The following is a 17216-nucleotide window of genomic DNA, read 5'->3' as shown; positions in this document are numbered from 1 at the left end:
TATCAAAAATAAATCTTGTTCATTGCAGGTTGTGTTGTTTGCTCCTGTGGGTCATTAAAGGGGCACCAGTTTGAATTTTGGTCTTTCATAACCAGTAAAACAAAACAAAAATCCTCCCAGGGATTTAAACTTCCAGAGAGAGGAATTAGAAGTTTATCACATTTTAGATAAATGGCTTTCAAGTTTAATATTCAATAAAGATTGAATTTAACAAAAAGAGGTCTCTGTTGGATGATAACGAACTTGTAAAAACACTCGAGTGATCGGGTTCCTCTTTGTTGGCACGTTAACTTACACAAAGACACCAGACAACTGGGTTCGTTTGCACTTGATAGCAACTTTTATTTTTCTGCAAATACACTAGAAATGTTTACAAAAGCACTGTAGAAACATTTGTGCAGTGTAAATTATCAAAACTAAAAATCGATATTACTTTGAATTCATTTTGCACCTTACATGACAACAAGGATTGTCATTTTCAGCAGCAAAACAAACGAGTATATCTGAAGAGGAAAGGTCTGTTAGTGACTTCAGAAAATTGAAACGGGGAGATGCAGTTGTTACACCAAAGATCGAAATTAAGGGGGAAAAAAACAAAAACAATTAAAAGTATGGTATGGCACAAGTGCTCATTCCTGAAGGAGGGCTTCATTCATCTAGATAGGTACACAGCATCAATACTTTACTCAGTCATCAAGATAATCAGCCTTCCAGTATAAATCACTCCACTTTGATAGAAATGGTGCATTTTCTCCACAAACACAAGTTTTACTCTCACAAGTTCTCATACTCGTCCAACACAAACAAACTCAACCATTCATGAACACTCTTTACAAACATCATTTTACAGGGCTCCCACAGCTTCCAGTGTGAAATACTGGACCAGATTTTACACTTTTTTTTTTTTTTCACTTCCAAATAATACAAATGAAATGTGCTGAATATTAGTTTTTAAAAATCAATCATTTACAGAAAAAAGAAATACTTCTACACAAGTGAACCTAATAAAAAACAAATTCAGAACAAAAACCATAAATATTGTGTGGCCCCTTAAAAACAATTTCACACAATTCTGTATTGCTTTGTCTTACATAATACTGAGATCTGCTCGCAAGGAACATGGACTACTTTTGTTCGCTCTTGCATTGAGCGACAAAAAAAGCAATACTCCTCAAACTACCGACATTGAAATGTTTTTTTTTTTCTTGCCTTGGTGTAAGAAGGCACATACACTCATGCATTTCAGTTCAAGCTCACACGAAACTTCTTCAAATACTTGATGTAATTGGTGGCACGTTTTTTTTTTTTTTTTTTTAAAGAAGGAAATGAAAAAGTAGGCGGTGGTTATGTGGCATAGCCATTATCGCAGAGAGAGTAAACACGGCGATGGGGTAGATCTATGTGGGTTATCTTTGGTCAAGCAGGGACGAGCCAATGGGCTTGATAGATCGGGACTCAAAGGTCAGAATAGTAGAAGTCAGACAGTGATGGCTCAGGTGTGTGTTTGAACAGACACTATACACACACACACAGGACTCAGGGATTAAGGTCTCTCAGGTTCAAGTTTAAAAAGGTGGCTAATGATGGACTACGAGTTTGCACAAGGCGGTGGCTGCCTGTGCAAATGGTGGAATAAAAAGGCCTTTAGTGAATTGATTTAAAGGAATACTTTCAAAGGAAAACTCCACCACAGTGTTAATAATCCCAGAATCACTGACTTCTGACACCTAGCTGAGGTGGTGCTGAAGCTGCTCACCCTTTTTGTGCACCTCAAGCGACTTAAAAAAAAGTTTACTCCTCCAACAATAAACCCCAACGATACGTGTGATACGGTCGAATCGTCTGCTAACAGCGGAATGAGTGGTTAAAGTTTGATAACTAACTAACTGCTAATTCCAATAAATGGCAGCAAGCTTTGGGCTTTGTATCTCTGTGCTCAGGTGTTAAATGGGCTGGAAGCACAGAAGGTCTAAGAATTGAGACCCTGTGGATCAACCTGAAGACGAGCAAATGGTTGTTCATACACCATATACAAATACAAGTCCATAGGTTATGGCATTTTTTTTTAGCAGCAATAACAAATACAAAAGAATATCAAAAAAGAAGACACTCCGTGGGCTGAAAAGCAAGTAACACAGAGGTGTGGATGTGTGTCTCTTTCACAACAGCATCCATCATAACCAATACTAGTGAGGACAAACCATTGAAATGTACTGAACATATGGACCACCTGCATTGAAACAATAAGGACAGAAACATACACAAGACAAAAAAAAAAGGGCACAATTTTCCAGGCAAAGTGCAGGGAATTCTCCATGTTGACAGTATTATGGCCTTAAATTCACTTCCCATTGTAACTACTGTGTTTTGTTTTGTTTTCTCTTTAGCAAGTGTGGCAGACTGAGAAAAGAAAATACATCATAAAACATAAGACAAACAGTGATTCAAGTGCTGTGTGCTGAATTTTTTCTGTTTTGCCTGAATGTCTACAGCTCCTTGGCAAACTGAATGACTGCACAGCAGCGAGTGGTGCACACAAGGCTCCCTCAAAAACCCAAAGTATTCCACTTTTTCTTTATATAGTCACAGAACTTGACAGTGTCTTTGACAGATCACCTGTAAATATGTATAACAGTAGGACAAAGAAAATGGTCGCCTTGTGTGAGGACTGGTTTTAACAATCCAAATTGTGCTTTTGCTAATCGGCAACAGTGTAGACGTGCAGGAGCGGTCGACACCAGAGCAACTGTAGTGTCTTTCAGCACACCTAGAAGGACTGCTTGCTGGATTTTGGTCAGAGGTATCTCAACATTTCCCCTTTACATATGTACAATAATGACAGAAGAGTTTTTCCAGCTTATTTGAACTATGCATGAACAATAAGAACACGTTGAACCGTTATAAGGCAGAAAGCAGGTTCAAGTCTCCCTTGTAAGTTCTTGTGGGTGTGGTTTTTTTTCTTCCATTTTTGCTTTAAACGTGTGATAAAGCCTAGAGAAAGGTGAAATGTCAACCTTTCACAGCTAATTCAGACATCAACTTTCACAAGTGATGACTTGGAAATGTCGCTGTGCTCTCTGATAGTTTCCGTTTTTAAACTAGTGTTCTAGGAAAAACAGGTGAAGCCGAACAAAACAAGGAGAGAAGGGTGTGTTCAATATCACAAGTACATCGCAGTACACTGTGCCTGCATCAAGATACAGAGACAGTGACGTTTTTATCAAAAGGTACACACACATTTACTAACTGATACTTGAAGTGCGGTCGGTGTGTGTTTGCGTCTGGGTGGTTTCACTAATTCTTCTTCTTAGGAACAAAAAGGCAAAACTTCATCAAATGGTTTGGCTCAGTCTTTTTTTTTTTCTTCTTCACAAAAGGATATGCTTATTGAAAAAATGTTTTATCCTTTGAGCCAGGGAACCCAGTGTTTTCTCCTGGTAAAGGATTCATCTTTATGTTTGGGGGGGGGGGGGGGGGGAATTGTAATTCTGTTGGCTTGTTTTCTCCTCACACAAGAACCTATGCAGAGCGAGAATACAATGGTTGCACCATCAACTGATGTTCAGGTGAAAACTATGAACACTTTTGAGTTCATGTATCTGCAAAACACAGAAACATCGATGCTGCTACCGAGTTCCCTGGGAAGAATAAAAGGGGGAAAAGGCTTGTCCCAGCCTAGCCCACCAAGAGTCCCTTCATCTTTCGGGCCGACCAGGACGGAAAGTATGTGGAGAGTGAGTGCGGGTTGTGTTGCAGTACGGCAGGCAGTGAGGGCCATGCTCAGCAGGTAGAGTAGGATGAGGGCAGAAAGTCTTAAGATGAGGGGAGCATTGTCTTTGTTTACTAAACATTTACTGGGGGCTTGTGTCCCACCCCTTTACCTATCCTCCCCCACCCGCCAAAATGACACCTCTGTGTATCCAAACCCCCCACCCGTGGTAATGTAACACCCATGTGCTGCTCCCCCAGCCCCCTTTCCTGAGCTCCACACAATGGGAGGAGGATCCTCGATCAACACTTCTGGGCCTCCACTGGAGACATGGCAATGTACGAGCCGTTCCTCATCGGCTGGCTGGCAGGAGTTTCTGACGGCTCGTCGGGTTTGTCGCTGACCTGAGTGTACGCTGTGTCATCTTTCACCGTCTGGACCAGGAAATTCAAGAAGGATAGAAAGACATTAGTACAACCTAATGAAGTGGCATGATGTCCAAATATGCTTTTATATTGAATATGACATTCAAATGGAGTAAATGTTTGAAATGTTCACAGTACACCACAGCAATCTACAAATGCATCAATTAACAACAAAAACAACCACCACAGAAAATGTAGCTTAAAATATCAACACTGTGAAGCAAGAACTTAAAGGGGAATATCCCACAAAGATAATTAAAAATGATAATAACCAGAGATGATGGATAACAAATTAAAAAAGGAGAATAGCAAACAAGGCAAAAATTAAGACTTACAGTAAAAGAATGAAAAGCTTCAGTAAAATCAATACGTTTTACTTCGCTCTAAAACAGAAAAGGAAAAAAGGGGGGGTTACAGAAAATTAAAATTAGAACATGGTTAATACAACAACTTATTACATTGCAATTAAGCATGTTTTCAACATTTTCTGAACGCCGAGCAAAATCTCTAAACTTTAACTGTGTCTGTTCAAGTGGAGTTTCACATTCTGGGAAATGCGCTTTATTTATTTCTCAGAGAGTTTGATGAAAAATCATCTCTAAAAAAAAAAAATTGAGAAATGAAAAAAGGCTTGTGCGCAAAACTCATGGGAGAGTTATCAAGAATCCAGATCGATCTTTTTAGAAGATCCATACCAGCCCCATGTCTGAACGAGAAATGTGAAATCACAACTAGAGGCGGGTTAGTTTAGCATAAAGACTGGAAACAGTCAGATTAGTTATTGTATGTTCAAAGGTAACAAAATGCAAATGATTGCACTTTGCTTTGTGATTACCAGATTATCTAATGTTTAATTAGATTGTTGTTTAATTTGAACCAAAAGCCAAACAACACATTTTGGATTCTTTTTTACTTCAGACAGAGCCTTGCATGTATTTCATCTACTCTTTATGCTAACTGTCTTCTTTAGCTTTATATTTAGAATAAGATGCATACTAGGTGTATCACACTTGTCAGTATAAAAAGGCAGGTATTTCCCAAAATATTGAAATACTCCTTTCACATGTTGCATGTGTCTTCATACAGTGGATAACCTAAAGTAAAATAACTGGAGGTTCTCTAGTAGTGCAGGATCTGAGTTCAACAACCCACTAGAGATAAGAGGCTAACGTGCTGTCCATCAATCTCAGGACTATTCTAGTTCAATGCACTTTGCTACTCAATTCGGAGTTACTCTGAACAGAAAAAGGAACTAAAGAAAATGCTCTCTTCCTCAATATGAAGATTCAGCGACTCATCAAAGATGGATCGGCAGTTAGAAAACAATTACAAAAAGGAAAAAACCCACAGACAACAATTCATCCCGATTTATGGAAACCACTCATGCTGGCTTTGCTGTGCAGGAAACATGCAGTGTTAGTTACTGATATGTAGTTTTTTGGTGTTAGTTAACCTGCAGCAGCTCAGGAAAATGTTAACCATGCACAGACCCTGCAGCGTTTACCGTAACACTACTACCATCTATGGATTAGGAGTCTAGCTCTGGTTTACTCTGTGAAGCTAAAGTCAGTGGGTGGCACACACTTCAAACTGGGTTTACTGTGTAGATTAATACTACAGTTTAGTCCACAGCACAGGGGTCAGCTCCTACCTTCTTCTGGCGGTTTCGGCAGAACAAGATGACGAGCACCAGCAGCAGGATGATGCCCATGCCCACAATGAGCAAGGGGAAGTTTGACACAAGAGTGACGATGAGGAGCAGCGTCCTCATCTGGGATGCCGATTCATCGTCAATGGTCGCCGTCTGCGGAGGCCAGAGAGAGGCGATTATTGATCTGTGCTTCATTTACGGTCATGAGAACCAGTTTGTCTGAGGTTGCATTGGATGAGATCCTTACCTCGTTGACGAACATGATAGGGAAAATGGTCTCATTGATGAACTTGGTTTTGCTGAAATACAGAGAGAGACGGAGAGATGAGTGGGGGGGTCAGGGAGGACATCTGACTCAACATGTGGTTGAAATTGGGACAGTGTGATAACAAAGAATTGGGTCAGGGTTCAGCAAAGTTGGACTTACGGGAAGCCTTGAACTCGCTTCAGGATGATATTGAGCTGAGCTCTCTTGCAGGCACGAATTGGAACTCCTGTGGTCTGAAAACAAAATCCCAAAAAGATTTCCATTAATTTAAATTTAGCTTAGAAACTCTTTGATAATCATATGTTGTAAAATAAACTTGTGGTACCATGAGGCTGGATGATTTAATTAACCTGCAGTGAAGATTGATTTGGCTTTAAAAAAATAAAAACTCCCTCACAAAGTCTTAGAACGGTACGTCTTAGAATACATTGTGTTATAACTGTACTGTAAAAAAACAAAAACAAGCTGGGCGTATGCTATGAATCAAAACAGCTCTTCTCATTTAGATAAGAATAGTCAAAGTTCAGCTTCAAATCACTCCACATGGATCATAAATTGATTAGACGTACCGGTTGCAGATCCAGGTACGTCTCGTGCTCCTCCTTGTTGGGGCTGAGTCCTTCCACAGCATTAATGTACTTTGGGTCCGCTTGATAAAAGTGGGGGAAAGACACCACGATGGGAGCACCTTAACGGGAAAGGGGGAAAAATAATCAGTCAGTCATTGTTCACATCTTAAGTTGACTCCGATTGGAAAACCATAAAAGAAGAAACGTGAGATGAGATAAGAAGAACTCTGGTACTCTGCAGAGATAAAAGTACATATACAGTAAATCTTTAGCCCACATAGATAGAAGGAGAATGTATTCAGGTTGCACTTATTCTAAACAAAGATTCGCTGACACAGTGAAAACCTAGTATTTAAACCATATTTATTTAAGTTTTTTGGGGTCATGTTTGCCTTTGTTGGATAGGACAGCTGGAGATAAAAACAGGATATGTTGGGAGGAGAGAGTGGGGGATGACATGCAGCAAAGGGTAGAGGCTGGATTCGAACCCACAGCCGCTGTGATGAGGATTACAGCCTCTGTATATGGGACACATGCTCTAAGCACTAAGAGCCCCTTTCACAGTATATTTAGATTACTTGTATTTTCCATTTGAAATTTCCTCCACAAATGTTAAATAAGAAGGTTTTTAATGAGAAACATGTTTGCTAGAGGGATTCTTCTTATTATTATTATTATTATTATTGTTAATTATGAAGGACCTAAGCAAAAACATTTTCCCTGCAGAAAGCAGAACAACTTCATATTTTATTTTTAAAAATAAATTTTCTGAAATCACAAGAATGAAGAAATCCCCTAACAAACCATACTACCAGACAATTCTAACACAATTTCTTTGACAATGTGGATTTTTAAGATTTTATTTGTTGACTAACAGTTCACTTTTACTTTCTATAAGTAATATTACTAAAAAGAAAGGTCTTAAAAATACTCAAAACTGAGAAATACACAAGTCTCTGCAGCCTAGAACACATTTGATTTTTTTTTTTGTGCTAAGAGCTCATTCTGAGTCAGGGGGCTTAGAGAATGACACCACTTCACACATGACAACAGGGCTTAGTTTTGATTGGCTCTCAATGAAGCATCACATAAATTGAGCCAATCAGGCGCGTTGGTCTGGTTTGAGTCAGAGAGCCTGATGTCAACAGCCAATCGGGCTTTAGCATTGCAAGAACAGCAAAACCCTTCATAAAATAATGAAAAAACTGTTTTGACAGTTTTATTAAGTGTCTGCTTCCATTAATGCTGCAAAAAAAGATATTAAATAAACTGTATGGCTATTAAACAAACAGCAGAGTTCAGTGGTTACAGTAGCATATCTATCAGTGATTCCACATTGTCTTCCTGTGTAAAAGCCGGTGTAGATAGCCTTATCAGAGCAATCACACTCCACTCAATGACCACCATAAAACACTCCAATAGCTTCCACACACAGTCAGCACAGTTAATCATTGAACCGCGCATCGAGTAAAAATCTGGCATGCTCAAACAGAGGGAATGTCAGATCCCAGACAGAGGATGCGGTGTCTGACTGAAAGGACATTTTTTTAGAGGGGGGGGATTGTGTCACGGGGGCCAGTTTGGCGAGGTAGGTTGTGTTGGGTAATTGGGTCAGTGCTCCCTTACCTTCTCGACAAACGCTGACTTTGAGCACCCCAGTGCCGAGACAGTCTCCAGCAGGCACGCAGAAGCCCTCGTTAGTGGGGTTCTCTTTGGGGCTCATCAGGACGTCACTAGGAGGGGCAAAACGGTACGCCTGGATGCCTTTCACCTCCACATCTTTCACGTAGGCCAGATGGATCGACCTATGGAGATACAAGCTTAGTGTCTACTTCAGGGACTCAAATCGTAAAAAAAAAAAAAAAAAAAAATGTCAAAAACTCTAAATACAGATCTGATGATGAAGAGTATATGTCTTCTTTAATCTTTAATCCAGTTAGGCCTATGACAAATTATTATTTGGTATGACTTCCTTTATAATAACGCCATAAACCTTCCAAGTGTGTGCATGTCACGCTCTTTCCTCTCCCACGAGTGTTTGTCTTCACCATGGCCTTATCAGAAGTTGTAATCCCCACAAACTCAACTCCTTATCAGGGGATTTGTAAGCACGTTGTGTCTGACTCAGCTGGCAGTTTCCTAATTCAAACCTCGCTGTAAGTTCTGGTCCCCACCCCTGCCAGGATGCGTTGACTGTAAACAAATGGTAAAATGCACAGGCAACACATGCATACCTGCAGAGATCAGCAGCGAAGATGTAGAGCAGCTCGTTCCTGTTTATAAGAGGGTGGAAAACCGCTCCGTCTGTACCATTGATCATGTTGCTCTGGTTGGAGGACCACCATGACATCTCCCTTTTGATCAAGAAAGTGACAAAAAGATGTTATTAGAGTTTTGATTTTCATTATTCTGCTCCACCACAATACAAAGAAAATAGTGTACCCTTTACCACACTACCTTTGTTCCACATCTAAACAGATTGATTCATTTGATTCAAATTTTTGAGTCTTCTGAGCCATTTAAAAAAGTTTTTAGTCGGGACCTTTAGTCACAATTCCATGGTTACATCATAAAATGTTTGGTCTGTAAATCAGTCTCGACGCCTAAAGTGATTTATTTAACTGAAGTGGGGGGCCACGTGAAACTTCAGATAATAAGATTTGAGAAACTGAACTTCAGGTAATGTTTGGCTTTTTCCTGAAAAGGTGACAAATATAATCTTAGCACATTAAGTTTCTCTTTATTGAAATGTTAAAGGCTGGAATGGTTGATCATTCATCCAATATTTCACAATAACAACAAAGATTTAGTCCAAAGTACAAACAAAACTTTTTAGTCTGTAGAGCAAAGAGTCTTGTAGGCTTTTCTGGGTGGGAATGACATTTGAAGTAAGAAGGGGATCTGAAAACTACACATCTTGATTTGACCTACAGATAAACCAGGGGGCAGAGCCTTGCCCCTCTGGGATCACCAATACAAATGATGAACACAGTAAATGTGGACATCGTGACAGGGAGATAGTGGACGCTGGCAAGTGGTTTTCTTTCTCTAAGGGAAGTGGGGAAAGGAATAAAACATGTGTCTTTCAACAGACACTTCAAGCTGTCCGATATCTGCCCCAGTCTTTACCTCAGGCCGTTCCATGTGTCGATCTTTCCATAATCCATGTAGTTCTCCTCACCAGTGTGGAACACAAACTCTCCTTCATGGGTGCCATTTTTCTATGGAACAAAAAAAAAACAAACAAGAGACACGAGGTTCAGAGAGCGCTGCTGTGATGGACGACCATACAGGGTACAGTAGAGAGTCAGAGACAGTATGTTTAAAAATCATGTGAAAGAAATGCTTGTCATAAGCATGCTTATAGTGTTTTTTTATGTCTCTTCACAGAATTTGATTGAAGACCACAAAAACATAAATTTAGGATTGACACTGTTTTTTGACCTCAGATAAAACTTCATTTATATTTGAAAGGGTTTTTTTTTTTTTTTTTTTTTACTTTTAAGGGTGTAAGAATGTTTTCATTTCTGTATCAAATAATCTGCCTGTTTGGGTTGAGAATACTTGATCTATGAACTTGTATACTGAATGTTTGTAAAATAAACCTTTTTACCATCACATGACTTAAAGTCCAAATACCACTTACATTCAGTTTAATATCATGTGTAACTAAAACGCATCTAACTGTCACACTTTCGAGACTGAAAGCTGTGAGTGATTGGAAATGTTTTCAGATTGAAGCAAAATTCTAATAGCTACTTTTCCATTTAAGAGATGATAAGATCGACTTTATCGAGCCTCCATTGGCGTAACAGCAGCGATAATAGTGATAATATTAATTATGAACTTATTGACTAAAAGTTATATTTAGAAACACAAAATGCTGCACTCAGGATTACAAGCCGTGTGCCGTCAACGTCAAGCTGTGCCAAGTTGCAGACGTAGCTCGACTGACAGGAAGTACAAGCATCGTCTGTCAGCATGTGGTTATTCTCACTTCTCTTAGATGACGTTATAGCAGACTCACAACTGTCTGTTTTTTAGTAACCCCTGACAACTGACATGCAAGAGCTTTCTAAAGGTTTTTGCACTTAAATAACATCGAGCTCGCATTTCAAAACAGATTTCAGGAATACCCAAGCAAGTTGGGAGTTTCTCAACCTAAATTCTCACCTTCCACATCAGCCCAAAATATTCGTCCACTTCTGGCTTCAAGGAGTGGACCTTTGAGAGGAGAGGGTCTTTGAAGCCCCACAGGACCTCGTGGACAGTGCGGGTCATGAATATCTCGATGCCCAGACTGTTCATGTACATTGACACAAAAGTTCGCAGGAAGAAGGAGTAGGAGTTCAGCTCGTTCATCACCGCCTGAGAAAGGAACACAATCAGAGAATGAAAAGGTTAGCGATTTGGCACACAAATCAATTCCCGTTTGAAAATGTCCTTATTGTGTCATTTAAGTTCACTGGGCTTGTTTGCCTTGGCCTGAAATCCCTGTAGTTACTTTTGTTGTGACATGTTGTTATCTTGAACATACAAAGAAGACAATTGCCTGGACAGTGTTAGGGGAATCCTAATGTGTGGGAGAGAAAATGAAAAACACACATGCCAATCATATGACTTAACCTAAGCGACAAGATTAACTGGCGGCTGCAGGTCATAATAACAAACATTATCCTACAGACGCCATGTCTTACCACAAATGGGATGTTGACGGTCCTGATGATGTCAACCTCAGGGTCGCCAGCTGATTTCTCGGGCACAAACACAAAACTTTTGGGGTTCAGGGCGTAAATCTTGGTGCCGTTCTCCAGGAAGGTTATGTTTTCCCGCGGCCTGTATTCCCTGGTGTGGAAAAAGAGAGATCAGCCATTTAGTCCAGATGTCTTTTTGTTTTGATTTCATACTATTGTGAGAAACATATTGAAGATGGTGTGCTTTAAACAGGACTTTTACCAACACGGCTACAATGACAACAAGGTTCCTTTTTGATTCACAGCTGCAGATCTACCCCAACACATTTTTTGGGGCATTCATTTCCCACCTACCTGTAAGTGTAGGGTCCGATCTGTTTAACAGATGCCTTCCCTCCTGCCAAAAACACCTCTGGATTGGTCACATTGAAGAAGTAATACTCCATGTAAACAGGTGGAGGTGGATTCTTCCACGCCTCGAACACTTGGCTCTTCTCAGTCAAAGTCATTTCCTATGTAGAAAAGAGGAACATAAAATTTCAGATTGAGGGCACAGCTTAAAAACAGTGTTTTTGGTGGGCTATTAATTAGTTTGGAAGGCTGTACTTTTACACTTATGTTGCATACTGTTTTATTCAAATGTTTGTTTTCAAAGCTCTGTTGCTGTTGTGAATGAGGGCCATCTGAGAGCGCAAATGGCACATTTCTGCAAGAAGGAGCTGGTGCCAGGCCAAGAGCGCCCAAAAACTCAGAGAGAGGCAGAGAAAAGTCCTTCATGGCTGAAAAAGAAAACCCATCAGGACAGGCAGAAAATCTTCTGCACTCTGTCTCTGACCTCAGCAAGCCTAGACAAGAATCTGACTGTCAGCTACTACTCAGCCCACACAGTCCAGAAATGTGTTGCAATAATGAGACACAGCACTTCTGCAGCATTAGCAATCAAAATAAAGGTGAGTGGTTGTATTCACAATATGCTGGTCAAGACAACGCAGCCACAGAGAGTGCTGTAGTTGTTGTTGGACCGTGCTCATGAGGGGGGGGGGGGGGGGGGAGCCTTAGATTTGAAGTCAGAGCTAAGTAGCCATGTGTGATGTAAGCCTTGATGCCACACATCTGAACATGCGCAATGTAACCTTTAACTAGAACCTTCAGCTGTACAAGAAACAGACAGTGTGTTTACTGAAGGAGAGAGCCAAGGAGAAAAAACAAACTCTTTCCATTCTTCAGGGCATATTTTTAAAACCGGGGAAGGAGAAATTACCCACTTCGTTTACATCCTGTTCATGTTGAGTTCCTGAAAACCCTCTCTGTCCCCAGAGTACGGTGATGTGCACTTGAGAGAGGCTATACATTGTCTTCTGCCGTGACATGTTGTTGAGAAAATATGACTTAGGGTGTGGCTGGCTCTTCCTGTTTGGGTAACAGCATACAACCTTCAAACGCTTTGTTTTCAGTATAGAATTGTTAACCAGGGTTTTGTTAAACCATTTCTTCTTTTGTTACTTTACAAAAACCTGTGATAGTTAGATTTCAAACTACCTGATACTCTGCTTTAAACAGAAAATAACCATTGAAACAAGAAAGTTCAAAAAGCTAATTGGCCTGTTTATGAGTCATACCGGTCTTCCATATATGCCTCAGAAATAACGATTTAAGGTGTTTATGGCTGCAAGTTCCAAGGACTTTTTTTCCCCCCAAATCTATTTATTGTATGTTTCTCATTTTATCTCTTAATAATTTAGTCTGTCTGATGTGAAAAAAAGCTGTCTTCTGGTTTTGAAAATATAAATAAAAACAGGAAGCAGCAAACCTACCAATGTAAAAAACAGGAATATCAGAATAGTAGCAGCTCTTTAAGAAAGTAAATAGCTACCCTGTTTGGTAGAACCCTAAAATACCAATTTTGGGAGGGAAAATACCTTAGTAGAGACATTGTCAGAAATACTGTTGTTTTTTTTTGCCCTGTATTGAATATGATCTTTCTACATGGATGGTGAACATATTTTGCATAAACTTGACAAAAGGCCCGTATGACGCTGCTTTTTTTCTTCTGCCCCATAATATCTGTTACCCAATATTTACAGCTCTAGTGCCTACATTATTTTTGACACGAGGCTTCCATCACGTTATTTTTCATGATACTATTTTAAAGGATTGAATAATCAGCAGCGTTGACGTCAGAGCTGTGTATATCTATTATCAATGAAGAATAGCAGAGGAAAACCTTAAAGGACCTTGAAGTATTTAAGAAGAGGGATTCTCCTGAGTCTTGTAGATTCTGTCTCTTAATTAGGATTTGAAGGGAAATCAGGTAATGCAACAGAAGCGTGTGCCAATAATGAAAAGTCAGTATGTAAGACTTTTATTTCAAACCAGAAGTGACCGAAGTTGTTCCCCTTCAATAAACAAAACGCTAACTGTCACTTTTCAAACAGGCTGCATTCAGAGCAACGAAATCTGTGCTTGCCAACCTTGGCCGAAGGTCTGCGGAAAGGCCTTCGTGGAGGTTATATGAACATAATTTATCCCCCACAAAACCTTGATCAGTCACAAACAAAAAGACAAGTGTGGGACAAGGTGGAGCCGTTAGTCAGCATAATCAAAAATACAGCGCGTTTCACTTGCTCAGGAAAAAAGCTGGAGGGTTTCAAAAGATCAGGAAACCAAACAACTGGTCCAATGCGCACTGTGCCTTAGCCAAACAACTTCAGGCACAGCTTCGGTGTGTTGAGACAAGATCCTGCTTTCATCTGCATTTGTAGAAGACAGTAAAAATTGAAATAGGCGTCACCAAAAAACAAGAACGTCATTGTTTTGGTTAAATAAATGCCTCCTGGGTTGCAGATTCTGCACTTAACGAGTGTGTTTATACGACATTTAAAGATAACACATACTCTGATGCACCAGTATGTCCTTGTTCTTAAACGCTTTCAGCTCAATCAGTTATACTGCCTTGAAAAGTGCTGAGAGGAGTGGCATAAGTGTGGGTGTTTGTCTTTAGTCAGGTTTTCTTGTCTGAGCAACTCGGGATAGGCCGAGGCTGTAACAACAACAAAAGCCCTGCGACTTTGCTCCCAGGCTAAAAATTATGCCCCGGAGCCCTAGAACTCTGTCAAATTCCTCACGTGGCTCTAACTCTGCCTACCTCCACACCCAGCTCACGAGACTTTTAGAGTCTGTATCCTGGAGGCAGCTTTGACTTGTCCCAAAACAACCAGGCTTAATCAGTATCAAGGAGAAAGACAGAGAGAGAGATGCATTCACACAGGTCGTTTTTTTTTTTTTTTGGAGTGGGCTCTGCATGACCGTGCCCGCCTGATTCAACGGGAGGACCGTGGCGGAAGAGGATTAGCTATGCTGTCATTTCATGTAATCGCCAGCCACATCAGAACTATGTCCCCTGTTGGTGAACTTTGGCTAACTCTTTTTAATTTGGATCCCCTGGGATGTCGTGATTCAGAATGAGACATAAATGAGACCCAGACCTAAAATTAACTCCAGGAGGGGGAAACCGTGTCAGCCAGGGAGCTGTTTGCCAGTCCCAGACTTGGACAACGAGCATGTTTAGCCGCTCTTGACTTTTTTTTTTTTTCATCTCCTTAAGAAGTGTGTGTGTGTGTGTGTGTGTGTGTGTGTGTGTGTGTGTGTGCAAGGGGCGACTTTGTGAAAAAGCAGACAGATTTAAAAGTACAGATAATGAGTTTCAAAGAGCAGTCAACACAGGGGGTTATGTCTGGTACAGGAATGTAAGGTATTTTACAGGGTAGAGGTCAGCAGTAGGAGTGCAGGGTGGGGATAGGGTGTCAGCTGCCCACACCCCCACTCCCCCGGGCCGCCACCCCATTACACTACATAACTTAAACTACAGTAACGAACAACTCAAATGAAATATTTAATTTGACTCAACGCTCATGGGCCAAGAGTCACTAGAAATGTAGCCGCGTCACTGCACGTCCACTAGTTGAAGTGGTGATTATTACAGAATACATTTTAATCCACATCAGGCAAGATATAAATATTATGTCATTTGCCTTTGTGCATTTTTTTATGACATGACTTTTACATAAGAATAACTAGCTTAATAAAATAACTTAATTGAACAGAGTTTCCTCGGGGTAAGAGTTGATCAAGCTTGGATTGATTTGTGAACGAATGATGACTCAAAATAGAGTTTTGGGAGGAGATTACTTTTGATGCAGCCTGCATACGGGTGCTTTTTATCTCTATTCTTTTTCATATTTTGAAGCTATTTCAACACACCCTCTTATCATTCAAGCTATTTAAATAGATATTTCACTAAGTCAGAGACTGTCCACTCATCCAGGCTCCCTTCCCCCATAACTCAAGACTTGGCTGGACACCTCCCCCCCCTTTACCCACCACGTCCCTGCTGGCTGAGATTTCTACTATTACTACCGGTAACACTCCTCAGAATACCAACCACATCAAGAAGTCAGTATATTGAGCCTGACACAGAAATGTGTCACCGGGTCATGCGCACAGAGCTGCATAGATTATCAAAAAGCTTTAGTATCATCAGCCAGGAGAGGGAACATATGGTGTCATTTTCCCATTTTACCAGAGTCCCTTCAATTCAATGACAGAATCATTGGGAAATGGCTCATATCATTCCCAATTCAGGCTGCAGATAAGCAGCGGTCTACATGTGAACGGGGTGTCATAGAGATACAAATGCCACTATATGGGGTAAGGTCATGATAATCTCACCTCTGAAAGTCAAACAATCATTATTTTCCCCCGTGCAGGACTGAAAGGGGATTTCCATCTAGCTCAAAGCAAAGCGTGTTATGCATTTGTGAAATGTTTCAAATACACACGCTTGTCTTTAATTCAAGCTCAAACAAGAACCCTGAAGCAGCACAAGCATGTAATGGGACTTACACGCCGCACAACCTCGGATCATGCGGACCCACGAAGGGGAAAGGCTTTTAGTAATATCGCGTTGAAGCTGAAGATGTAAAACGCCGTAAAAACACAATAGAGTATACTGTAACACTAAGACAATTTACACACGGGAACATCTTGTGACCACGAATCAGAAAGATGCAGGAAAGCGGCGACTGACCACTGCAGATATTTAACATTTAAAGCCCCTCCAATATGACAGACGATGAAAGGGGGGGGGGGGGGGGGGGGGAGTGGTTGAAAAAGGGTATAACTCACCTTTTTTAGCCGGCTATGAATCATTGTTTGGAAGACTTGAGCCACGACCAGGGCGATCCCCACGATCAGGAGGTGAGCGCACACGATCCCGGTGGCGTAAATGGCACAGGATCTCCGAGTCATGATGCCGGGCGGATGATGTGTGTCCTTTCTCTTGGCAGATAAAACTTCACTGAAGTTAACGATAACCCCCACACAACATAAACAAAAACAAAAAAAAATCAAACTATAACGGTGTGGAGGCGTGATATCCGACGTCTCCTCGCGCAAGTAGCTGGGGGGTTTAAACTTCTCTCTTCACCGCCCTGGAGTGCTCTCTCTCCCCGGTGAGGCTTTGGGTAAACTAACAACACAAATCGAGTATAAAAAAAAAAATGTCAGTTTTCATCAAAAGATCCAAAGGTCAAACCTAAACCGACGGAGCAATGACTAGGCTGCTCGCAGGCAGTAGGTGAAATGAAACAGCAGCTCTCAGCACATCGGGACGCATAAGAAGAGCTGAGTCCACCTCCTCCTCTTCCTCTACGTATTAATGAACTCGGTCAGGCGAAAAGCAGCGTTTTGGGCGGCTGCATGGGCGGTGGGTGTGTGCAAAAGAAAAAGGGCAGGGGGACTCTGCTTGTATGGCTGATATCACGGTCTACAACAACAATATAATCAGTATTAAATAGAACTATATGACATAGGATATAGCAATTTATTCGGTACTTTTATGC

The 17216-nt window shown here is 40.8% G+C and overlaps 1 protein-coding gene across 2 annotated transcripts; it reads right to left on the bottom strand.

Moving 5' to 3' along the window:
- Nucleotides 1-317: 317 nt before the first annotated feature.
- On the bottom strand, nt 318-17011 carry scarb2a (scavenger receptor class B, member 2a). Of its 2 annotated transcripts, XM_061038452.1 has the most exons (13): nt 16501-17011; nt 11671-11828; nt 11320-11467; nt 10796-10990; nt 9752-9843; nt 8857-8976; nt 8249-8427; nt 6623-6741; nt 6213-6286; nt 6033-6084; nt 5786-5938; nt 4470-4517; nt 318-4143 (listed from the first exon to the last, which is right to left on the bottom strand). In XM_061038452.1, the coding sequence occupies exons 1-13, from the start codon at nt 16621-16623 to the stop codon at nt 4012-4014; spliced, it is 1593 nt and encodes a 530-aa protein (XP_060894435.1). In that variant the 5' UTR covers nt 16624-17011; the 3' UTR covers nt 318-4011. The 2 variants fall into 2 exon arrangements, with proteins under 2 accessions (XP_060894435.1, XP_060894436.1); XM_061038453.1 differs by lacking the exon at nt 4470-4517.
- Between the last annotated feature and the right edge of the window lie 205 nt (nt 17012-17216).

This window comes from Labrus mixtus, chromosome 5 (assembly GCF_963584025.1).
Source record: "Labrus mixtus chromosome 5, fLabMix1.1, whole genome shotgun sequence".
In the NCBI taxonomy this organism is placed as follows: domain Eukaryota; kingdom Metazoa; phylum Chordata; class Actinopteri; order Labriformes; family Labridae; genus Labrus; species Labrus mixtus.
Note: the sequence above shows the minus strand (reverse complement) of the source record. Positions and strands in the feature narration are given on the sequence as shown.